This window comes from Tachypleus tridentatus, chromosome 6 (genome assembly GCF_004210375.1).
Source record: "Tachypleus tridentatus isolate NWPU-2018 chromosome 6, ASM421037v1, whole genome shotgun sequence".
NCBI classification, from domain to species: Eukaryota; Metazoa; Arthropoda; class Merostomata; order Xiphosura; family Limulidae; genus Tachypleus; species Tachypleus tridentatus.
The window spans coordinates 30,868,270-30,894,980 of NC_134830.1; the positions used below are offsets into that span (position 1 = coordinate 30,868,270).

The 26,711-nt window shown below is 34.6% G+C and overlaps 1 protein-coding gene across 6 annotated transcripts in view; it reads right to left on the reverse strand.

Annotated features, from left to right (window-relative positions):
- Positions 1–26,711, reverse strand: part of LOC143252179 (fat-like cadherin-related tumor suppressor homolog) — a 228,995-nt gene that overhangs the window by 75,183 nt on the left and 127,101 nt on the right. For all 6 annotated transcript variants that reach the window (XM_076503925.1, XM_076503927.1, XM_076503924.1 and 3 more), the window contains 2 exons: positions 20,062–20,376; positions 5,340–5,401 (listed from right to left, as the gene is read on the reverse strand). In XM_076503925.1, coding sequence (XP_076360040.1) covers positions 5,340–5,401; positions 20,062–20,376 — 377 coding nt within the window. The remainder of the gene's footprint in view (positions 1–5,339; positions 5,402–20,061; positions 20,377–26,711) is intronic.

Genomic DNA, 26,711 nt, shown 5'->3' on the forward strand with positions numbered 1-26,711 from the left:
TTTGAGTACTGAAATATGGGAATATAGAGATAAGCATTCGAGAGATTGATCTTAATCATTCATAAATCCACAGAAAAATCCTACCTGAGAGTAAGAAACAATTCCAATGTAAAAAAAAGTTAGACTGTGATAGATCTGTGACACCTCTGTCTCTTTTTGGTGCTACCTTATTTTACCACCAAGAAGTGATTGAGGCATGACAGATTAACCACAGGCCTTCAGTCTCCAGTTTTTCTCAGAGACAACAAACAGCCAAGAATAAAACCCTGAAGAAGTGTGAATTACAGGTTCGATAGGATTCTGAGAGAAATCTTGTACTGTGTAGAACAGATGCTAATATGTAGGATCTTGGGACAACAAAAATAAAACAGCTATGTGAGACAATGGAGGAGGGAAAAGGAAATTGATAATGAGTCCCAGATAAAAACCTGAAGGACCCATATATCCATGGCGAAATCTTGCCATTAATGAACAAACTGAGATAAACAAATCACCAATGGACCAGAACCCAAATGGTAGTCATTGAGACTGTTGATGGTGTGACAATTAATATCAAATAAAACTATGGGAAGAAAAACCTTGTGTGAAAGAAACAGATATAGATTAGGAAGAATTGGGATGAAGAACAGAAACGGGAGACTGTCGAGAGAAAACAATTAACTGATGAGAAGAAGTCGATTGGTACCTCACAGATTACACTCAAAATTCCAAGGCCGCTGGAATACCTCCAAACACCAACCAATGGAAAAAAGGGATGAAATGCAAGAACCAAAGATAAGTAAATGGAAATATATATGTATAACAAGACTGCATCTCTCCCCAAAAAATTCCAACAACAGAGGAAATACGTGTGTAGAAAAAAGATGAAGTCAACAAGGATGTAGCTAGAGCAAAATCCCTCGGAATTTCAATTGATTGCCTTGAAGAGGAAGTGTATGGTGGACAAGTACTGTAAAGTAGAAGTGAGGGTAAGATAAATGGAAGAAAATGGAACATGGGATGAAAGAACAAAATAATCAGGGTTTGTCCCAAACCTGTAAAATAGGTTCCAGTTGCTGAAAATTAAAGAAAGGAAAATCGGCTTGATGGCAAGCTAAAGCAAACTCATCCAAAGCCAGTAAAGAGATAGAAACATGCCCGCGCCGTCACGTAACTGAGATACAAAATGCTCAGCATGATCCCCACTATCAGGATAAAGTATAAACACAAATCACTGAGAAGGAGGGTTATCATGTAAGAAGGAAGGTAGAGCATTAGAGGAAACCAGTGAAAGAGGAATCAAACAGAAAACACCTGGGAAATCATGTCCAAAAAAGCTGCATTAGACTTAACAGAACCTACAGTAGGAACTTGGGAAGACACAGCAAATTGAGGCTGAGGAAAGAGGCTGTCAAATGCTTTGTCACACCGAACAGATTCAGCTTGTTCAGGTTGAAGTTGGGCAATATCAGGAGAAGTAGTTTGGTTCAAATAACTATCAATCTATTAACGAATAATTGCCAATAAGTCCAAAGTCGAATTTATTAAATTCCGTAACAGGGTTGAAATGAAATAATACCACTAGTAAATTAGTTTATTTTAAAAAAATAGGTAATTAAAAAATAAACGCTACGAAAATTCAAAATGTAAGGATAGCACTGAATAAAACGTCAAAACACTAGTACTGCCAAACAGTTGTTTTGTTTTTAATTTCGCGCAAAGCTACCAGACGAAAGTTTCGTCTATTTTGTATCATCAATTGAAGACCTCTGCATTAAATTACAGAAATAACTACATTGTGTAGCTTTGTGCTCAATTCCAAACAAACAAACTTGTCAAAATTAGTAGTTTGTCATGACACTAAAACAAAAACCTATTAACAAGTTAACAAACATGGAAGAAACTTTATTCCAAAGATCGCTTTAAAGTAAGAACATTATTTTCATTTAACAAAGTTTAGAATTTTATTGGACAGTCAAAATGGTTTCACTATGGGAAAATCTTATTAACAAATCTTTTGATTTATTAACGTTATATGGAAGAATTGTCATACGAGAAAATGTTAAGATCTCAGAAATTATTTTATCTTGAAAAAAGAAGATATAAAGGGGATCTGATTGATTTTTTTAAGATTGTAAAGGGAATTGATAGTGTTAATACATTCTTTCTTTTTCCAAGGACTAGGAGTCGAAAATATAAATGTTAGCAAAGTAAGAGTCATCTTCAGCTAAGGCAATTTTATTTTTATAACAGGGTGGTTGGCCTCTGGAATTAGTTGTCTTCAGATGTTATGCAGTACGTTTAAGACAAAAGCTTGATAACTATATGAATGATAGGCACTGACCTTAAGAGTTTATTTTTATTATTTACTTATTTAATAGTTTAATTATGTGGATGGGACAGCCAAAAAACCAATATATTCTTTGTTGTTCCTAAACCTTATGTTATGTTAAAAGTTTCTCATAGAATAAATACCATTAATGCTATGAATATGTAGATAATATAATGCCAATAACAACATAAGTTAACACGTGGCCTTAATATATATACAAGTTTTTAATATAAAAGTTTTTGAAAGATGAGAAGTGACCGAGGTGTAAATAAAGTTATTTTTTGCATTATTTTTAGTGTACTTAATAGTCAGCACCTCTTAAACTAAATATGAGAGCTCCCTCTATTTGGTATTATAAATTGAAGACCTCTGCATTAAATTACAGAAATAACTGCATTAACTCGTACTAATATTGTTTAATGCGAACAAAATAAACTTACATTAAATACCAAGCATGATGTTTAATAATTTTTAATATTCAAAGGTTATAAGTTTAATAAGAAGGATCTCCGCTCCACACTAATTCTACAGTAAAAGCATCAGAGTTCTAACGAATTTTTGACCCCCTCTCTACCCTGGTGGGTTAACAGTAAATTTACGGGCTTACAATATTCACATTCGGGGTTCTTCCTGGTAAGGACATACAACAGAGAGGTTATAGTTGAAATGCTATTATGCACACTTTTTGCAGAAAATCCACACTGGGTCAGTAAAAAACTATTTAAATTACAGCAATCTTAATGGCATATATCAACTGTCATGCATCGCTAACTATATTTTTCCACACACTAATATAACTAACATATGTTTTATCTCACATCATATTCATAGTATATGTATTAACTATACTTCTTATTACCACATTATTCGCATGCATTCACTACAGTATGTTTTCATAACCAATTAATAATTTTTATACATTTTTATAACTATTTGTTTGTTTTGAATTTCGCGCAAAGCTACTCGAGGGCTATCTGTGCTAGCTGTCCCTTATTTAGCAGTGTAAGACTAGAGGAAAGGCAGCTAGTCATTACCACCCACCGCCAACTCTTGGGCTACTCTTTTACCAACGAATAGTGGGATTGATCGTCGTATTATAACGTCCCCAAGGCTGAAAGGGCGAACATGTTTGGTACGATCGGGATTTGAACCCGCGACCCTCGGATTACTAGAGAAAGTTACTCGAATGCCCGGGGTCGAATAATTATCAAATATTACCCATGCATTACAGTTGAAAAATGTATTTAAAAAATCGATTCTATTCACATTACAACAGCAATCAGTTGTTCATTAAAATAGGTGAATGAAACGTGTACACGTGCAATATAGGTTGATCAGTTTGATTCATGAATATTCGTTCCTTGGGCAGTATGTCAATTTTAGTACACACATTTGCCTTCGAGGATGTTGACAAATCTACATTTAACAATAACAAAGGTCAACCACCTAACGTAATTTTATTTGTTTTACATGGTTGACTAAAAAACAATCGGTTATGTTCTTAAAGTAAGAAATGTTTAATTCTCATTAAAAGTTACACCAAAGACCACAACGTATTTCACTACCAATTATTTTACTTCACAGTTTTGACCAGTAATTTGTTGTACCAAATGGTATAAGGAATTGACACAAAAAGTGAGTGATATCCCATTAATAACTTTCTCTACAACTGTAACACAAGTTTATATTAATGTTTATTTCTTATGTACTTTCTTCGATAACTAAGCCATTAATAGTGTAAGTAAATTTATTAATACACTTTATTTTTTAATTGGAGCATACAATTCACGGGGTGTATATGGACATGGTTATTTAAAAAAAAATCATGAATAAAAACGTTTTATTTTTATTTTCTCCGTTGGCTTTTTGGTAAAGATTTCATATGCAAATAACCAGAAGAGGTACAGGATTATTCCAAGTTGAGTGAAGGAGCAGAGGTGGGTTAGACAACAAATTGAGAGACCTGCTGGGTACATACTGTCGTGTTTAGGAAATGAGCCACCTTTAGGCATTGATAATTGAATGCGGATGCTATTGGGAAAACTAAAGCCCATATCGGATAACTTTAGTTCCTACTTACCGCCGCCCTAATTACTATCAGTCATGCCCCTAATGCAATGCTATTAAATAAATATTATCATTTTACCTTAATTAACACTCCTACGAAAAGACGTTTCTAGTCCTGATTTCTCCAAGCCCGTTCCCCTGGCTGTGGTTTCGCTAGATAGTAGATAGGGACAGTGGGAATCTCGTTAATCCATTCATTAGTGGATTTAAATGGCAATTTCATTTAAATACAAAATTATTAGCCTAATATTAATAACCTTTCAAGTTGCTCTGGGGCCTATTAGGCCCCACTTTTCGTAGGAGTGTTAAGCATGGAAGCAGTTTGTTTCTGAATAATTGAGAACGTTTCGTATTATTAGCTAAATTAGGTAGAATATCCTGAACAGCATAAAAAAAAAAAAGACATTTCGTTTCCTCAGTACGTGTATAACTGTATTCTACTTACGTGCAAAATTGTATTCTAATATTTAATTACAGTGTCATTATATTCATATAACATTCATCACATTTTGCTTGTTTTATTATTATTAGTTTTTAAAAAAATAGAGTACAGGGTTGTTGTTGTTTTCCACAAGTTTCCACATAAATCAGCTACTGAAAAATTTTAATTATTAAAAAATGGTGTTCTGAAAGTAAAAAAAAAAAAAAATCATTTAACACTTTCGTTCGGTAAAAATATATTTGGTTAAATGGTGAACTTGTTTTATGTTCAAATATTTTTTCTTTAACCGAATCACAAAACTGTTTTCTAAGTTTATATTGTAACATGTTAAAACTTGCGATTCATTACTCTTCTATATCTTTTTCCATCGTAGCAAACAAAATTATCATAGATGCTGAAAATTTTCAAATTTGCATCCTTACAACTTCAATCGCTTGACTGAACTGTATGTCTAATATAGAATAAATCACGTTCCTCTATAAGTTTAAAGCCATCATAATTATGCAAAGCAATACCTACCTCAAGCACGTGCTCTGACTGGCTTTCCCGGTCCAAACGACGGGTGGTCGTATTAATAATACCTGTTAGTGTTTAAAAATGAAGAAATATATAGTAACACGCATTTTACAGTGTCAATAAAAATCTTATAACGGAACAATAAAGTCATCTCGAGCTTTTGATAACACTCTTAAAATGCATATCCAAATCACGTGAAAACCTCTCAACGCACAAAATAATTAGAACTTGTGATAACAGTTTTACAAATGATTATCCAAATCACGTGAAAACATATCAACATACAAAATAATTAGAGCTTCTGAAATCAGTCTTGAAATGGATAACCAAATCATATGATTGGAGCTTGTGATAGCAGTCTTAAAATGGATAACCAAATCATATGATTGGAGCTTGTGATAGCAGTCTTAAAATGGATAACCAAATCATATGACTGGAGCTTGTGATAGCAGTCTTAAAATGGATAACCAAATCAAATGATTGGAGCTTGTGATAGCAGTCTTAATAAATGTACTTGAAATACCGTTTACACGTTTTACAAACCAATAAAGTGACATACATCTTAAAGAAAGACTAACAGTATAGGCCTGAGATAGTTTCATTGACTTGAAATTTTTACAGGTTCTTCAAAAATTCTTCTACGCTGATTCCGAAAATCATATTCATTATTTCCATAATGTACAACTTTTTCAAAAAACATTAGGCGTACTTTTACATGAGTGAATTATTTTCACTGAAATCGGGTCATATTTGGTTATGTTTAAAATATTGACAACCACCGGCTATAGATTTCTCTAAACTAACGGCGACATGACAATCTTATTGATCGTTCTAGAACCCAAATATAATAAATGTTATGATAAAAATGTTCATTGTGGTAAATGAAATAATAAGTAAGCTTTTCTTTTCTTTCCGATTTGTAAACAATCCTTATGTGATAGAAAAAAAAGAATATAATTTTCGAAATATGTATAGCTGAATTATGGAAAATTCGTTATTAAAACTAAAACAACTTTTAAAAAGTTTAAATTTATAGGCCTTTATTGTTTAAATTATATTTGTTCGTAAAATCGTCTCTGTCAAACCTTTTATACGTGGTTTTACGAACGCTAATTGCATACTTTTAATGTTACAATGGTAAACAATAAATTGTTCTTTATTATGACATGACCGTACTGTTTTATATTACCAACCTTTCATATTATCTACCACAGACAAAATTCTGTAAAATAAAATCTAAAATATTGCTTACTTTATTTTAGTATTACAACAAAATATATTTTGAACGATAGCAAATTTTCCCACCACAACAAATTCTAATGACTTTGCTAATTAAATTCAAGTTACTTTCTACTATATCAAAAGTGAAATACAAAAGAAAAAAAACTAAAAACTGAAAAAGAAATTATAAATATATTCTTCTATAAAATAGCAGAAAAGTTATATATTTGTTTCAAACATTACTTTATACACGTTTCCTTATCGCTAATAACCTAATCACTTACGAACAATTTATTCATAAGAGATCATCAAACTGAAATGTGCGTCGTAAAATATCAAGTCTCACTGTAGCCTGCCACTTACGGACGTAATTAAATTTCTAACTAGCAAGCACTGAAACAAAGTATGAATCTACAAACTCATTACACTTATTAGGTTTGGGATTTACGGTTGGTATGCGAGATTTTCTAAAACAAAAGTTGCTTAATTGGTCAGTGATATGAACGATCACAATAACATATTGGAAAACGAGATGTAATGACTGTTGTTTACGTCAATAGCGTTCATTAATTAAACAGCTAATACAAGCTTCTTCAACAATGAAAGTCAGTACGAAAAGGAAACTAGTGTAGCCACTACTAACAAAATATGTAGGTACTGTAGTTAATGACCTCAGGTAGAGCGATTAACTCTACTAATAAATATATATTTTGCCAGCAGTACTTAACCAACTTGTCTCGCTCGTGTTAACTAGTCTAAGAAAATTGCTTGAATCTGTTGAATTATGAAATGTATTTTTCATTAGGCTTAGTTTCTAAGGCTAAACATTCTTAAATAAAATACACAATGTTTGTTTGTTTGTTTGTTTTGAATTTCGCGCAAAGCTACTCGAGGGCTATCTGCGCTAGCCATCCCTAATTTAGCAGTGTAAGACTAGAGGAAAGGCAGCTAGTCATCACCACCCACCGCCAACTCTTGGGCTACTCTTTTACTAACGAATAGTGGGATTGACCGTCACATTATAACGCCCCCACGGCTGAAAGGGCCAGCATGTTTGGTGCGACCGAGATTCGAACCCGCGACCTTCGGATTACGAGTCGAACGCCTTAACAATGATTTAACAATATATAGAATTTATTATTAGGCATTATTTGTCCTGAGATAAATACAACACCATCCATATCTTTAAAAATATTTGATTATAACTCTAATTCCTGAACAAGCCGTAAATATAAAAATTCAGTTTAACGTATTATCAACCATATATATTTTCAAAATCACATAGTTGCAGAGCCGACTATCCGTTAACTACAAAGCTTTTTTTGTATTCCGCGCCAATTTTCATCGATCCTCCAATTTTCTTAAGACACTAGAAAGATGTCATTCAGTTCTGTATACTAGCAGATTTAGGGGGGCAGTCCTCCTTTCCCATAATTTTTTTTGCGCCCTTACACTCTAAAGTTCGCTCTTTTTTTAAAATAAATAATTTCAATCACATAGTTTATTTTCTGACCCTCCAAGCTACAGGCCAATAATTTATATTATTATATTTAAGTTTGATGTATCATCTGGCTGTATCATATAAATGGTGTACGCAGAAATTACACTGCATGATCCAGTCGACTGTTCTTCCTCATAAAAATCCTGGGCCTGACATGGCCTAGCGCGTTAAGGCGTGCGCTTCGTAATCTGAGGGTCGCGGGTTCGCGCCCGAGTCGCGTCAAACATGCTCGCCCTCCCAGCCGTGGGGGCGTTATAATGTGACGGTCAATCCCACTATTCGTTGGTAAAAGAGTAGCCCGAGAGTTGGCGGTGGGTGGTGATGACTAGCTGCCTTCCCTCTAGTCTTACACTGCTAAATTAGGGACGGCTAGCACAGATAGCCCTCGAGTAGCTTTGTGCGAAATTCCAAACACCAAACCAAAACCAACCATAAAAATCCTAGATCTGCTACTGGTTATGTATTTATAGTGCTTCGTATAGTTTTGTTAACCCACATAGAAGTTGTGAGGGAATGTATGAACTTCTTACACAACGACAACGTACTTCAGTCTCAATATTTCTACAGTGTAAATTGTTGTCACATCTCAAAGTCGTCAACAAAAATACCTATGAAGGAGTTGAAATTCCGGCCAACGTTTGGCAAAGTATAAAAAAATTAATTACTCTAAGAATAAATGGTTAAACATGACGTCAGTAGTGATATCTCTTGGGACATACATTATCTTAAATAATATTCCTACGTAAGTGTCCAATGATCTCATGAATTCACTCTGAACCATTTCAGTAAAAATGTTAAATTCTATAAAATGTTTGAATAATCATTTAAAATCTCAATTTTCTTTTGTTTGTTTGTTTTTGAATTTCGCACAAAGGTACTCGAGGGCTATCTGTGCTAGCCGTCCCTAATTTAGTAGTGTAAGACTAGATGGAAGGCAGCTAGTCATCACCACCCACCGCCAACTCTTGGGCTACTCTTTTACCAACGAATAGTGGGATTGACCGTCACATTATAACGCCCCCACGGCTAAAAGTGACGAGCATGTTTGGCGCAACGGGGATGCGAACCCGAGACCCTCAGATTACGAGTCGCACGCCTTAACACGCTTGGCCATGCCGGGTCTCTTTTGTTTTAATCACCTGTCTGCATTAATACTTTTCCCCCTCTAAATAAAAATAAACAACTAAATTACCGTTAACTTTAAACTCGTTAGCTTTTTACTGGTCTCACTATCTCAGATTAATAAAACTTTATTCAATTTGTAATGTTATGCAAACTAAAATTACGCTGCGTCAATTCTAATAAATTTAGTTACTCTTATATTGTCATTGATTAAACTCTTTTCAAAAGATGGCGCTACAAAAGATACGGAAACGATCTAATTGCGTTTCAGATTTTATAAACCTAAAATCAAATAAAGGCATCAGCAGATAACATTATTTTCACTTCAATGGTAAAATAATTACCTCTCAAGTTTAGAAGGAGAAAGTTTAATTGGGTTTCTGTTAAGCACAAAGTTACACGATGTAGCATTTGAGCTCTGCCTATCACTGGTATTGAAACTCAATGTTTTAGCGTCTTAACCCTATAGGCTTCCCGTACAAAGCTACTGTATCAACTAGAAGAAACTGTTATGTGGTTTAAAACGAACTGATATAATAGTTCCTTCAAAAGTTTAACTTGTGCACACAAACAAACTATAATAACAACAAAGTATAAGCCCAAAACTACAGTTTTATCCTTATTTTTACGGGTGTCTATATCATTTTTATCTTTATTTGTTATTTCTTACATTTAAGTAACAAATATGATTTAATTTATCAAACCAGTAATTACCTTCAACAATTCTGCTTTACCTTAGTGTGATTAAAATGAATGCAGAACCTTTGTATAACCTCCAGGGTTTCCAGTATCTTTCATTATAATTCATGAATAGTCTCTAAAGGATTTTCAGTATTGTTCTATACTATTTGTAAATGGTCCCAAACATGCAGGATATATCCGTTCAACCGTGAAAGGTGTTGGCCAGCGTGACATATGCTGTCCCGGAGGATCTGCATGATTGAACTGGGACATGTGCATCGGTAGACTGAGCCTTTGCAAGAACTATTATTAACACAGATGTATACGTATCGGAAATATTATCTGATACTCCTCATATCCGATGAGCTATGCATACCAGAGATAAATAAAGTACAGGCGAGTTTACGAAAACAAGAAATTATCTCCTGCACCAGTTTTAAAGAGAAATTTGGTATCATCTAAAGTGTAGACAATACCTAAAGTGTCCTTACTCACTCACTGCTGTCACGAGCACGAAATAAACTTTTGGACACTCACGACCTTGTATTAAATTGTTTGGATTTGTGTACGTTATTTTCGTAATTACATAATCACGTGCCCCCCGATAGTACAGCGGAATGTCTCCGGATTTACAACGCTAAAATCAGGGATTCGATTCCCCTCGGTGGGCTGAGCATATAGCCCGATGTGGCTTTGCTATAAGAAAAACTCACACACACATAATCACGTTGACAATGTATAATATAATGTTATTGTCTAACAATAGATTTTATTTGATAATGCATTCTAGCTTAATCCACTTGTTTTTTCGATTACAGCGTAGTTTAACTTACAAAATTTAAAGAAGGTGAATTTCCTGGACTTCAGGAAGTAGAACAAAGCCTACCATTTTAAGCATGCGCATTGAATAATTTCCAGAAGATTGAAGGAAATCGGAAAAAAAAAAAGGGTCCGACACAAAAATGTTTGTCTACTTTTCTTTTGTGCACGTGTCTTTCTCATAGTCGTCTTCCTAGGCTTTTACTTATTTCTATGTTGTTTATTTTTTCTTCTGTGCTGGAACACTGTCGTTATGTCAAATTCTATCTAACTTTATATATTTTTTCTACTATAACCTGAGATACAATTACAGAATTTCAACTTCACCGAATTTGTCGAAGGCTAAAGTAAAATGAGAAAAAGCTGAACAAATATGTTCAAAGTCGCTAAAGCGACTGCTTTCGTTGATAAATTTTGTTTTTCATGGGAAACTTCTGAACAAAAAAAGAAACTTAAAAATATTTAATGTACATTAAAATATACATTCATTAAAGTACATTAAAATATAAATTAATAAAGAGCACCAACTAGCTAAATAAAATACATTTTACGTTAATTTGTTACTACGCCATTTGATAAAAGTAATCACGCAAAGGGATATTTAATGTTTATTGTTAAACACGAAACCACATAATGAGTATTCGTGCTTTATTCAAGGGACACTAAACCTGATTTTTAATGTTACAAGCACTCAGACACTCCATCGAGACACCAGAGGATGCCAGGTAGAAGAATGGTTATTACCTGAGGTTGTTTGTTTGTTTTCGGAATTTCACGCAAAGCTACACGAGGGGCTTTCTGCGCTAGCCGTCCCTAATTTAGCAATGTAAGATTAGAGGGAAGGCAACTAGTTATCACCACCCACCGCCAACTCTTGAGATACTCTTTTATCAACGAACAATGGGATTGGCCGTTACGTTATAACGCCCAACGGTAGAAAGGAAGAGCATATTTGATGTGATGGGGATTCGAACCCGGGGCCCTCAGATTACGACTCAAGCGCCTTAACCGCCTGGCCATGCCAGACCTTATTACTTAAGAAGCTGTTTACTATGCACGTGAAAAATAAATTGCCGGTGCTTTAAAAACAAAGTGATTTTGACGTGTATCCACTTGGCAGATCAAAAGATCAAAAATAGAGATCATTATACTTAACTGAATGAAACATAATATAAATGATACTGGTGTTTTTTAAGGCAAAGTATACTCACTACAATAGCAAAAAATTGCGCGCGCACCAATAGTTCAACGACAAGTCTGTAAGCTCGCCCGCTAAAAAATATTGTTTCTGTACTCGTGGTGGGCACAACACAGATAACTTATTGTGTTGCTTTGTACTTTACAATAAACAAACAGTTAAAACTGTAGAAAAAATAGGAATATTTTGCAATATTCGCAGTTCTGTAATTGGTGGTAAATGACTTGTTTGTTTTAAAATATTCGCACAAAATTATATAATGGTTTACCTGCATATTGCCACTTCTAATTTTGGGTAAAAGGACTAAGGAAGAGCAAGATATCTTGGACTTTTACTGTCCGATTGAATTATGAAACTTACTATCACTCTTATAACTCACTTATGGCCTTAACCTACGGAGGGCATTTTTTTTCGGCAACAAAGTCTAGAAGCGTAAATGTTCGGACTCATAGTGCGATTGCGCTGGTAGTCAATGAAGTGTTGCGTTCATGACGTAAAACATTCGAGATAACGGTATTTTTGAGTCATGTCTGCTAAGTGAAGCTCGTTTGTACCAAAAATAATAATAAGTAGAGCAATACATTTGAAAAGCAGCATAATAAAAACGTAACAAATAATATACATTACGGGGTATTTAGAATAAAATGAGGTTTGTCTATTTTTCGGTAAGCTGACCAGATCAGAATATAAGCAACAACAGTACCTTTATGGTGCTGAGGGCGTTGATGATCAGACATCACATATGAACATAGTTTCCTATCTTTACCATGAAACTTCTCCATCTCTTCCTCAGCTTCATCACGTCAGCTGGGTAACATCCAAATACGGTAATTCAAATCAAATTAAGTGCGGATGCTTAAAAGAATTATCACTTGTGCAGAAGTATTGTCTACATGCACTGTTTTTCACGGGACCAATACAATGGAAATAACAGTATGCTTAAATAACTATAATATACGTAATGGAAAAAAAAAAGTCCATTAGGAATCCTCATTAACACTGATTAAAGGACTAGACCTATGGAACCTTACCATGTCATATTGCAGGAGTACATATTATATATATATTGATATCGAAACACTTAGTATAAACACGACGAACAAACTTTGTCAGTGTTGTTGTGTAAAGTCAACAATGATAATGGTATACGAACGAAATATTTGTTATTCAAAATATAATGTCATTTGGAAATACCATTTCGGTGTTGTGCAGCCTTCCATTTATGGCAGAAGCATATAAGATGACAAGTTTGTTTGTTTGAAATTAAGCACAAAGATACACGATGGGCTATCTGTACTCTGCCCAACACTGGTATCGAAACCAGTTTCCTAGTGTTGTAACTCCGCAAATATACCATAAGATAGCAGTAGCAGTGTACGAATATTAGTTATTGGTCTACTGTAATTAACTTTCTTTCAGTCTAGGGTTTTATTTCTTTCCTTAATTATACCTATCTACCCGTTTAACTACTGAAATTGAAGTTTTTGATGTTTTGGTTATCAAAGTCAAATATGGCAAATGAGATAATAAAAAGAAAATCATAAAAGAAAGTAATTCTCGTTGCTCCTGATTCAAACTCTGAGTAAACATTTTAAGACGTGAACATTTACATTCCTGTGTTACCCAAGGAACAATGTATATTAAGATATACTTACTGTGAACTCATCAGTACGATTACCATATATGTTTCTGTGAAGAACAAACTCTTGAACAAATAGTTTAGAAAACACCTCACTGAACTAATATATCTAATTGAATTTGTTGCACGTGGACGAAGTTGCCCAAACTTTGCAGACATGGATTGCAAGAAAGATATTTTTTTTTTTGTTTGTTGAATTTCGTGCAAAGCTACACGAGGGTAATCTGTAGGACGTCCCTAATTTAACAACGTAAGAGTAGAGAGTTTCGTTTGGTTTGATTTTCGCGCTAAGCTACACGAGGGCTATCTGCGCTAGCCGTCCCTAATTTAGCAGTGTAAGACTAAAGAGAAGTCAGCTAGTAATCACCACCCACCGCTAACTCTTGGGCTACTATTTTACCAACGAATAGTGGGTTTGACCGTGACTTTATGACGTCCCTACAGCTGAAAGGGCGAACATGTTTGGTGTGATGGAGGTTCGAGCCTGCTACCCTCGAATTACGAGTCGAGTGCCTTAACCACCTGGCCTTGCCAGGCCTAGAGTAGAGGGAAGTTAGCTAGTAATCACCACCAACGAATAGTGATATTGATCGTCACATTATAACGTCCCTATGACTGAAAGGCCGGGCATGTTTGGTGTGACGGGGATTCGAACCCGCAACCCTCACATTGCGAACAGAGCGCCCTAACCATCTGACCATGCTGGGCTTCCTCGAAAAAGAGAGAGGAACATGTCTTTTTAAGTTTAATATGAATAATTTACAAAGTGGCGAAAGGAAATACTGTTGTTGTTGTTTGTTTTTTTTTGCTTATTTACGGTTTTGTTTGTATTTTAATACAAAGCTATACAATGTTTTATCTGTGCTCTCTGAAAATAAACCCAAAAATTTAGTATTGTAATTTCGTAAACATATTGCTGACCCATCGAGGAGTCTCATCGAAAAACGAAATTCGTTGAATAAATAAATCTTGACGAAACTAAATGAATTGCCTCCATATCGGAACTTTACGTAAACTATCACTTTATCTGCCGCAGTCGATGTTCGATGTACCTTTATTGAAATAATATGTGTTTTGTGTTATATCTTTCAGATTAGTTCCTTGAAGGTCGTCGTTCGCGCGTACAGTAATGTGCAAATTGGTTGCAGCACCTTATTTGTCCGGCCAGTGCGATTTACTGTGCTTATGAAATAAAACCATAGCAGTTCAAAATGTTTGAAAGGCACAAAAAAAAAAGGCAAATTGCTAATTTTCTCATTTTATACACAATATTAATGTGTTACACAATTTATTCAAGTGTTTAAGGCCAAAACAACACACCACCACAACTTACTAAGTCAAGTAGGTTTTCTAAAAGTAGCTCAAAATGTCTAAATATTTCGCGGTAAAGCAATGTGTCACATAAGTGCCTTTAGTTCCTGTAACAGTTGTTACCAACAAACAGTTCAGATCTTCGCATTATGAGCTTTCTATGACAGTAACTGTTGGTAAACAGAAGATGATTGTTTTTGTATTGTACAGCTAATATAGTGTGGCGTTGTCTTTAAAACACCAAAACAGAAAGAACTAGCATACTGTGGCAGAGTCAGAGTCAAATGTTTAGACGATGCTGGTTGTAGTTTAAGAAAAAAAAAAAAGCCTAGGATCTCCACCAGGTACTGTGGCGTGTATTGTGACTGATACAAGATTGTTGTTTTTGAATTTCGCGCAAAGCTACTAGAGGGCTATCTGCACTAGCCGTCCTAATTTAGCAGTGTAAAACTAGAGGGATGGCAGCTAGTCATCACCACCCACCGCCAACTCTTAGGCTATTCTTTTATCAACGAATAGTTGGATTGACCGTCACATTATAACGCCCCCACGGCTGAAAGGGCGAGCATGTTTGGCCCGAAGGGGATGCAAACCCGCGACCCTCAGATTACGAGTCGCACGCCTTAACACGCTTGGTCATGCCAGGCCCGAAAGCAAAAGGCCCTGTGATGGTTTGGGGTACAATATTTGGGAATGCTGTTGCCCATTGTCACACAGTTGTATATCTGTATAAGCTCCACAGTATATTAGTCCATCATTCTAACTGGACATAATTTAATATTTCAAGAAGATAGTAACCCTAAACACGCTCCAAGATACGTTGAGCTTATGTAATAAATATGAATGTTCAGATCTCCAACAAATGGAATGGCCACCAGAAAGTTCAGATCTTAACCCATTGAAAAAAAAATTGTATTTGCTTGACCCAATGCTTGACAAATAAATAAATCGTGTAAAAATGCCTCTGGATAAAGCTTTAAAAAGTAATCAAATTACATCTAAGACTGAAAAATATATATATTTATGTATGTATGTATAGACATAATGACACAAATATACCAAGCTATTATTGATGTGAAAGGTAGCAATATTAAATATCTAAATATTATAGTCAAAGAAACGTAAAGACATCTGTATATATAAAGACAAAATATGTGTTTGTTTGCATCCTAACTTCTTCTATCATACTGAGCCAATCACAACCAAAATTTGTCTGTAAACATCATGAACTATGGGAAATGCCCTAAGGGGGTCATTTGCACTTAATCGTTTTTCTATTTTGTAAACCCTATTGGTTAATTATTCCCAGTCTCATTGAGTCAATTTCAAACGTTCTTGTCGGGTTGACGCTTTAGACAATGTTGAATATTCTAAAGGGATTCAAGGTCCAAGTATATGTGAAAATTGCTGGACTGTTTTTCAAACAACCATGTATTTCTTATGGTCAGTGAGATGTAGACTGTTCAAGGATGGCATCATCTCAAAATCTTTGCTTGTTGGTAGGTGGAAAGCAAACTGAATAAATTTTATTTATGAAGATGTTTTGTTATAATTTTAAAATAACGTTTATGAACAAGTTATTACTTTGATATACATGTTTGCTATTAAACTTACGTTGTTTTAATTAAGTTTAAACATTCCTTGTCAGTTGACGGGTATTTCAGCTTATATACAAGTATATAGATTCTGTAAGTTATTCGCGATACTTACAAAATAAAGACTTTATAATAACTCAGTTATCAGTTCTTCCGCAAAGCTCATACAAATGCAAATTGCAACCCTTGAGATGTTTTTCCTCTCACCCTGTGATGAGTTTGTAAATATTCACTCTTGATTTCCGAATACGTGACTGGCTTTCAACAAACGCCGATGTTGCTAACACTAATAAAGTTCTAGAGAAATTGGTTTTGCTATCATTAACTACACCATAACTATGTTTGTACCGTGTTAATGTGGTTTTCAGTGCTTACTGGTGAAATGACCAAGTTGTGTTTCCTTAAAGCTACACGTTATGAAACTAAGCGTATTAATACGCTATACTCCTAAAATGACTCAAAATTACGTCACTAAAATATAAATGTCCAGCATAATCAGACCTTTGAAAAGTAAAAAAAAAAAAAAATGTATATAGAACACGTTTCTTGTGCTGATTTACTTTGATTTTAATGTACTTTTGATTTGTTGTGCTGCTCACGTAAAAACCTTACAGCCATTGTACTTATTTTTCAAACTCCAGGAAGAACTGTTCTAAATTTGGCAGCGAGCTAAACGATAAAAACATTCAAACCTTCCGCAAGCAAATAACCCTCAAATATTAAACACGTATCTATTCATTAATTGAAAACTTTGGTTGTGAGTGGAGTTTGGTTAAATATAGAAATAAGAGACCGAGCGCCTAGTAAAAATTGATTATTTCATATCCAATGAGATGTTTCTAACTGCGTAAGGAACTTAGCAAATAGAAGTTAAGAGTGGGCGTGAAAGCCTCTTGCTTTTCTATAGTAAGAGTATTATTCGAGTCCCCAGTCGTATTATTTACTTTGTCACCTAACCATAGCATCTGCTTGCTGGTGATATAAGGAATAACTCATGCTAAGGGAGCGTCACAGGTGAAACTGTTGTTTTTTACCTCCAAGATATCCACTCTTTATCAGACATAATTTAAAGATTTCTTTATATCTCTCTGTCTGAGGTCTTTAGTTACATGTAGTTAAATAAATACAAGTTCCATAAAAGTGAAAAATGTTGCGCGTTCTTTATTTTCTTTTGACGTACAGAAATATTTTAAAATGTAAACAAACAACAATAACAGAAAACAATATTACAATGGAATCTTACAAACATTAACTACATTTGGTTCCGGTTGCTATGAAACGTAAAATGTGAACATCTCAAGAAAAAACATTGTTTGGTTACGAGCTTTATTTTATTTTTAAAAATGGAAACAGATAACAGATCAAAAACTGAGAGGCAATGGAAAGAGTGAACCAGGGCGGGCAAACATTTGAATGTTCTAAGACCGTTCGACAAGAAATTAGATTTCTTTGTCCCTTCTATAAATTGTTTGCAAAGTTTTGTTATATGTGTGTGTATATACATACATCAATTTTTGTGTCATTTTATTTAACATTATTGTTTTTAATGTTATAATTTCTTATTTAACTTTTAGTGCATTGCATATCATTATACCCGTCTCGCAAAATTCACAGAACCAAAAACACTTCAAAACGGGCTGAAAAAACAAACAAAAACTAAAAACTTGAAGATAACATTGATGGACTTAAATTGCTCTTTTAAGTTATGAGCTTTAAACTAATTAATTTAACAATAGTCTACCAAACACTGATTTGTTTTCTTTTTTTTTTTCTAATTTTATTATATCTACCTTAAATGAGAACAGATGCTCACGAAAAAACATACAAAATTACTTCCCGAGTAAGACTTTAATGTTTTAGGTGACGCCTTTTTTGGTTTTGGTTTTGATTGTAGCACTACATATGACTATGATATACAAAAGGGTGTGGCCATACATCTCTAGTCATATTCATTGGTTTTTTTGTAGATATCTACTGATAGAATCATCAAATATTCACGGAATGGGTTGGGCTGTTATTCGTACTTTCAAAACGTTTTACACTAATCCACGAACTTCGAACACATGCAATAACGTTATTGAATTATTTGATTACGATAGACTTTATATAGGCTTTCACTGCATTTGTTTAGAAAGTCCTCTTACAGTATTTAATCGTTTAATATTTTGGTGTGGTTAAAACTTACGACTTTTAATATTTTGGTGCGGTTAAAACTCACGACACACAGTTATGTTGTTGTTTTTAAATTAAAAACCACTGTGACTTTAAACCGAAACTTCATTAGTTTGACCCCAAAGATAAAAAAGAAGGAACAGTTGTAATACAAATAGTCGTAAATAAAAACAATAGAGAATCAAAGCTGGAGAAGATATACTAAATATATTCTTAGCCTTATCACTTGAAATAGTTATTTTCGTTTAGCGGTTGTTTTCAGAAATCAAGGTTTTATACAGCTACATACAATATTCGTTTTAAGTTAGCAAACTAGTTGAAACTACTCGTTCAAAACGTAGGAAACGATATAGGTGCTTGTCGAACCAAATGTTAACCCTCTACGTCACTCTCTGTGGAGCTCTAAGAGTACATGCCAGGTCTGCTGACAATCGGTCAAGTGTTTCGTTATTAAAAGTAAAAATACAAGTGGGCTTTCATCAAATAACGATTCAGAAGTTTTTTGTATACCAAGCAACTCCTTTTTTTAATCATTGGTTTGAAACACTGAAAAAAAATTGCACGCTTTGATATCATTCATAAATTTAAAAAAATAATTACGTACTGAAACGCGTTTCCATCAAATCTGTTGAAGACTGTTGTTTCTATGTTTTTCGTATACGTATTTAGAATAAAATGAAATAAGGATAAATATGTACCCTTTAGAATTCAAAACAAAAAAGTTTAAGAGTTGCAGTGGGAGACAATGTTTCGGGGAAACATTCCTTATTTTATTTTGTGTTTTCATTTCACAGTTTTGTTTTACCCCTGCGATCCTTTTAGGGTACGCGGTACCATCAAATAGCATTAGTACTAACATATAAAAACAACATGCAAAACACCATAGGTTCGCGAAAAAAAATAACAAAACGCGGCTTAAGGCTGTTTGACGGGTAATTTAAGCAGTCTGAAGATGAAAGGGTTTCCGCTTTAATGAACTTCAACCATAAGAAATCTAAGTATGGTAGTTAAAACTTTGTCCCTCTTTAAAAAAACACAGAAAAAATCGAAATTCTGCATCTCGTGATACCTGAACATAATGTGATAATCATGCTGACAACACCCCTGAGCATGTGAACACAATGTGATAAGAACGCTAAGAACACCCCTTAACACATAAACACAATGAGATAACATCCCTAAACACGTAAACACAAAGATGACAACAATGTTGACAACAGCTGCGCAACATGATACTGCTAATACATCTTCAAGTTTGTAGATGGTATCACACCAAACCGTAGACATAATTAGAAGAATAACAAAGCAGTGTAATTGATATTCGGAAGTGGTTATGTATTCACCAGACCTCTGCTTAACTCATTAGACACAAACCTGTGCACAGAACAGTTTAACTCTTACACTAGTGTTTGATATACGTGGTAATTACTACATATTCAGAATGCTCCTAACGGAGCTTGGTTTACCTGTCTTTTCGTTGATGGTAAAAAATCCTTGAGGATCGCCACTGATGAGCTGGTAACGTACATCTTCCGGTGTTGGAGAATCCCGGTCAAATGAGTCCAGCTTGACCACAAAAGTTCCTGGCTTGGTGTTTTCCACAACCGTGGTGTAGTATGTAGGTTCATTCGTAAGAGGAATGTTATCATTTTCGTTCAATACTTCAATGTAGACATCAACTCGGCCATAAAGGGGCACTGTTCCCCAGTCTTTAGCGTATACAGACAGCCAGTAGTTTGAAGTGCTTTCATAGTCTAAGGGGACACGAGTTCGTATGATACCTAAAAGATATACAAGACAAATTTAGCGCTGACGTAAAAAGAGGATGCGAGTCCACATAATTAATTCAAAGTAACTTAGTATGGAACAAAAAATAATAATTTAAACCCAGAAGAAAACAAACAACAACTTAGCTATAATGGTATAACACAAAGATGCAATTTCAATTAAATCGTGGTTAACTTCCATGGTTCAATAAAAGTACTACATTTTAACACTTAGACAAATAATTAATCCCGATTAACAGTACCAGCAAAACTCGCACATTACATCACGATGACCTAAACAGATTGATCGTGTTTTAGCTTAGTTCATTATTATTGTGGGATAACTTGTAGCAATCTGTGATTCAAGGTAATAACAAAGCAATTTATAAAATTTTGAGGTACAATGACAAATATTTTATAAATGTATTTACGAAATTATAAAAATATATATAATATTAATCTAAAAAGCGCAATAATAATATTCGTAAATGCAACTTGATAGAGTAAAAAGTTCAGAAAAAAAAGGCATATATAATCAAAATCTTATGTAATTACATTTAAGCAAACTCCCGTTTGGTCAGCGGTAATTTTGCAGTCTTATAACCTTAAGATCCGGGTTTCAATACTCGTGATTAGCACAGCTTTGCACTTAAGAACAAAAAATAACTCTTTAAAGGAACATCACTGTTTCCAAAACTACCCGATATTTTATACAATATCATGTAATTATTCTAGCTAGTTAAAACACGCTATTTTTTACAAAAATAAACAATGATTTTTTTAACTTCTATGTAGCATTTCATCGTGTACATTTCAGTTACTTTTTTCATTTGGAAAGAGGTGAACAAAAATCCCTGAAAGACCATTAGACGTCAAGTTTCATGTGTGTGAGCGTTGATGGAAAGGGAAGAGACAAACAACTAATAATTGTTTGATTTTTGAATTTCGCGCAAAACTACACGAGGGCGATCTGTGCTCTGCCAATCACAGGTATGGTTTGTTTGGGTTTGGTTTGTTTTGAATTTCGCGCAAGGCTACTCGGGGGCTATCTGCGCTAGCCGTTCCTAATTTAGCAGTGTAAGACTAAAGGGAAGGCAGCTAGTCATCACCACTCACTGCCGACTCTTGGGCTATTCTTTTTCTAACGAATAGTGGGATTGACTGTCACAAAATAACGCCCCCACGGCTGAAAGGGCGAGTATGTTTGGTGCGATAGGGATTCGAACCCGCGACCCTAATATTACGCCTTAACCCACCTGGCCATGCTGGGCCCCTAATAATAGTAAGAATAATAATAATAGGATTGGTCGAATTTAGGGGTTTATTGTTAGGAAGAGCCCAATACATTACGTTTTCGTAAAAACGACAACTAATATTATAAAATCAAAAACTTTAGGATTTAATCCTGAAATATCATGTTATCTCTTGACCATTCTGTTGGGTCCTCACTATAGTTTTGTGCTTTAAGATTAACTTTTTTGCAATGAAAAGCAACTTAATTCCAACTATACGTACCAAATCGCTTGATTTAATACACTCTACAAAATGCCTCTTACGCTTTACTGTGTTCCTCGCTGGTACAGCGGTAAATCTAAGGATTTACAACGCTAAAATTAGGGGTTCGATTCCCTTTGGTGGACTCAACAAATAGCCCGATGTGGCTTTGCAATAAGAAAACACACACGTCTTACTACACTTCTTAAAATCATTACATAAGCAGCAAAAGATATTTTTGGATGTCAAAGTGTTAAAGGTTAATTTCAAATGTTGTTAATCACGAGGTATGGATCAGCAATTCTAATAAACGCCATTTTGTTTGTCAGTAATTTTTTTCCAACTTTGATTCACTTCGACTTTAGTTTCTGAAAGTCGTTCTTCGAGAGAATAATATCTTCCTGTTTCGATTTTCTTTTCATTTTTTAGGTAAATTCAATAATATTCTCTTAGAAAACACATATTTGCAACCTTTGCCCTTACTGTTTGTTTGTTTTTGAATTTCGCACAAAGCTACTCGAGGGCTATCTGTGCTAGCCGTCCCTAATTTAGCAGTGTAAAACTAGAGGAAAGGCAGCTAGTCATCACCACCCACCGTCAACTGTTGGGCTACTCTTTTACCAACAAATAGTGGGATTGACCGTCACATTATAACGCCCCCACGGCTGGGAGGGCGAGCATGTTTGGCGCGACTCGGGCGCGAACCCGCGACCCTCGGATTACGAAGCACACGCCTTAACGCGCTTGGCCATGCCGAGCCCTACCCTTACTGTAAGAATCCTTTAAAATCTGACACATTTCGGATGATGTCTCTCGGTCAAAGCATTAAAAACAAGGACTTGGGGTGAAACAGAAACAGCAGGCTGTTATACATTAACCCTACTGCCATCTTACTTAAAAGTGTTGTTATACAGTAATTACACAAAATAACGTAAATATTTGTAAGAATAACAATTATGACACTTGTAGAGCATGTAATATTAAAATAAACGTTGATAAATCAAATTCCTTGAAATACAATAACCTTAATGTTTTCGGAAATTAGACCTTTCCTCTTTAAAGGTGAAAGGTTTCTTGAACTGCGATAATTATAATATGTTTATCATACATTACAAATTGTTTGTATTGTCAAGCTGTGGTTGTATTAAGAGTTGTTACTTCCCGTTCTTATGCGAAGTGTGTAAATATGACATACTACAAACAAGGTCATTAGCCTCTACCCTTAATAGCATGGTATCTGTGGCAATGCAACCTTCTTATACAATATTACTACTTTGAGAGTTCGTACTCAAACTACTGAAATCAAATTACAACTACTTTTTTTTTACAGAACAATTATTAGTTTGATAATTAAAACAATCAGAAAAAAAATAATGGTTCCTAATCAGTTTTTTCCCCATAAAGTGTTAATTCGTACTCTACCCAAAACACTCCATAAATATTACTTGATTTGTAACACCCCTACACAGAGATTTTTTATTCGATGTTATTGTAGTAAATGTAGTGTCACATCTTAAAATTAGATGTTTTTATCTCAAAAGTATAGTTAATCAACTATAAACATGTTAAATTTTTTTTCGTCTCATGGTCCGTATCTGAAATGCTTCCAAACAAGCATAACAAAAATTACAACTAGCAAATTCTTAAGTAATTATGCAAATATTTGATTAAACGATTAAAAATCGCCATAAAAAATAACAATGAGACGTAACAGAAGTAATCGATCATCAGCAAAACACCTAATGACGTAAGTTGTGTGCTTCGGTTATTTTGTTCTCGTCAAGTGAAACAAAAAACAGCTAGATTACTAACACAACAATTGACTAAAACAATTAGGCTTAGTTCTAACGAAATAAATCAAGCGAAGTGAGGAATAACTTTTCTTACTTCCCACTGTATTTGAGCTCAGTCAAATGATCGGTACATAATTTAATACCCCACTTTGTGCTACAGTCTTAACAAGCTAGCTTCTTGGGTTCCGGCCACTTGGTATACACAAAACAGCCTTTCATAGCAGAATCCACAAACATGTTACTGAAGATCTAGGGAGCGCTCTTTTCTCTCTCTCGCTCATAAAGTTTAGCAAGTTAGACAGTATTGAAGCTAAACGTTCTTAACTTTATGTACTAGCCCAAAATAAACTAATTCAAATAAAGATTTTATTGCTGCTCGTGGCGGTTGTTAGAATCTTTAATTTGTTTTAGTTCTGAATTTATTTTGTTTGCACGTCTTTTAAACGTCAAATTGTATTGTAAATCATAAGCTACTCATTGTTAGATTTTGTTTGTTTTTAATTTCGCAAAGCTACTCGAGGGCTATCTGCGCTACCCGTCCATAATTTAGCGGTGTAAGATTAGAGGGAAGAGGGTGTTTGTGTTTTTCTGATGGCAAAGCCACATCGGGCTATCTGCTGAGCCCACCGAGGGGAATCGAACCCATGATTTTAGCATTGTAAATCATTAGACTTACCACTATACTAGCGGGGGGCTGAGGGTAGAGAGCTGGTGATCACCACCCACCACCAAGTCTTGGGCTACTCTTTTACCAACGAATAGCGAGATTGATCGTAACATTATAACGCCATCACGACTGAAAGGGCGACCATGTTAGGCGTGACGAGGATTTGAACCTGCGACCTTCAGTGCTTTAACCACTTGGGCATGCCTGGCCCTCATTGTTAGAAGACATTATATTTGTCCAGTGTTTATATTTAAATTAAAATTTTGTTTGATTACTTGTTTGTTTGATTCTTCTGTTACAGAATCGCATACCCATAGCGAATACATCCTCAAAAATGTCCTCCATCTATAACTGGTAAAGTCAAGATACAAACAAGAACCTAATATCCAAGAACACAAAGCGCTTTTTATTATTATTTTTCCAAAAACAGATTCTTGTCTTTCGTTAAATATAAATATTTTAAAATTTAATTCAACAACACCGGGAATATAAAGAAAACTAATAATAATAATGAAGTACTACAGATAACATTTTCTTGCGACTTCGCAGCCCCTTGTGGAGACACTATTTTTCCATGCGTGCAACTACGAACATTCATTTCCGAAACACACACACAAAACAACAACATAAAACATAAAAACATTTATGGTATTATATCAGGTACATTCGCAATGACGTTTAGGTTTCTATCAGTGATAAGTAGATTGTGATTCGTGAATTAAAATCGTTGATTTTGTTTTAAACTCTATGTAGAACGATTCGTTTATATTACCTTTCTGTTGAGGTTTGTAACAACACTATACAAATGGGCGAGTATAATGTTTTATTAAATAAATCGTGGTACTAGATTACAAGAACAATGTTTCTACAATGGCCTATGCTACTATGAAAAATCTTAGCAGTTGACGTTACACACGAAACTTGTGACAAACAATGGAATAGATCTAGATATAAGTACCACAACTCTCAAGTTAGCAGAGGTTAATTAAACGTAAATTCATGATAAGTTGCTTAAATCAAGCATTACTTAGAGCTATTTAATGTTATTGTTCTGTACAACTACACGTGGAGCAGCCTTCTGGTAAACACTCTACTGGGAGGTAGACATCAACGGGGTTATAATGGCTAGAAGACCAACAAGGTGTGGCGAATAATATATTCACTGTTAATCTTTATTTTTAAAATTCAATGGATGGTGGAAGACAGTAGGGAGCGGTTTTAGTGATCGTGAATCATTTTAAAACAAATGAACGTAAGACACAGTAACAAGTAATGTCATCAATCACCAATGTTTTTTTATAAGGCGATAAAAGACAATATTCAGAGATATAAAACAGAAAATAATGTAGAATTTTAAATCCTGCTTTCAAAGGTATGTGAGTAACATGCAACATTGTGAAACGGATACATAGTTGTATGTGAATAACATGCAACGTTATAAAACGGATACATAGTTGTATGTGAATAACATGCAACATTATAAAACGGATACATAGTTGTATGTGAGTAAAATCGCAACTATTAAGTATCACAATCTTTACAAAAACATAACCTATGTGTCATGATTAACTACGCTGTCCAACATTATACGGCAGTAAAGAATATTTAAACCTTTTGTAGGCTCTTCTCTTTTCCCCCGAAGGTGAGGGCGTAGTTCTTCCGATTGGCAACACCACAATCAGGAGTTCGATTCTCCTTAATGAACGCAGCAGGCAGTCTAATATAGCTTTGCTGTAAGAAACACATACTCCTTTGTTTGCAGTAAAGTACAAAGCTAAACAATGAAATGTCTCTGCTCTGCTCTGCTCAGTTCAGGTGTCGAAACCCGATTTCTAGAGTTGTAAGTACCGTTGGTAGGCTACGCATTCTTTAAACTCTACGCACGAAAATGTAAAACGTGCAGTACAATTGAATAACTGAACATAAGAGTTGGGTGTTTTTCGCGTTTGATGTCTACATTGAGTAGCAAACTTCATTAGGACAACAGACACACATTTCTAGAACAATCCATTTATTTACATATGCAGAATCGATTGATTAAATTATTAGTTTGCAAGGTAACAAGTAAGTGCAGTGATCTCTACGACTTTCAAAGGCGCTTAAAAGAGTCAGTTTTGCAGGAATGTCACCACCAGAAGCCGTTTTTTTTATTTGGTCTTCCTTGACATGCATCAGTCACAGTACATTAACAACGATAAATCATATTAGAAAAAGTCCGGTAATACTAACTCAGGGGAAAAGCGATATGAAAGTCTTATACACTTTAACAGACATCAGACTTTGTACCAGTTAACCTGATCAGAATTTACCTAACTGAAAATCATAACAAAAGCGCTTAAATCACAAATTATAAACAATATTCGATTAGGAGCGCATTATGTTTTCTAATGAGTCGC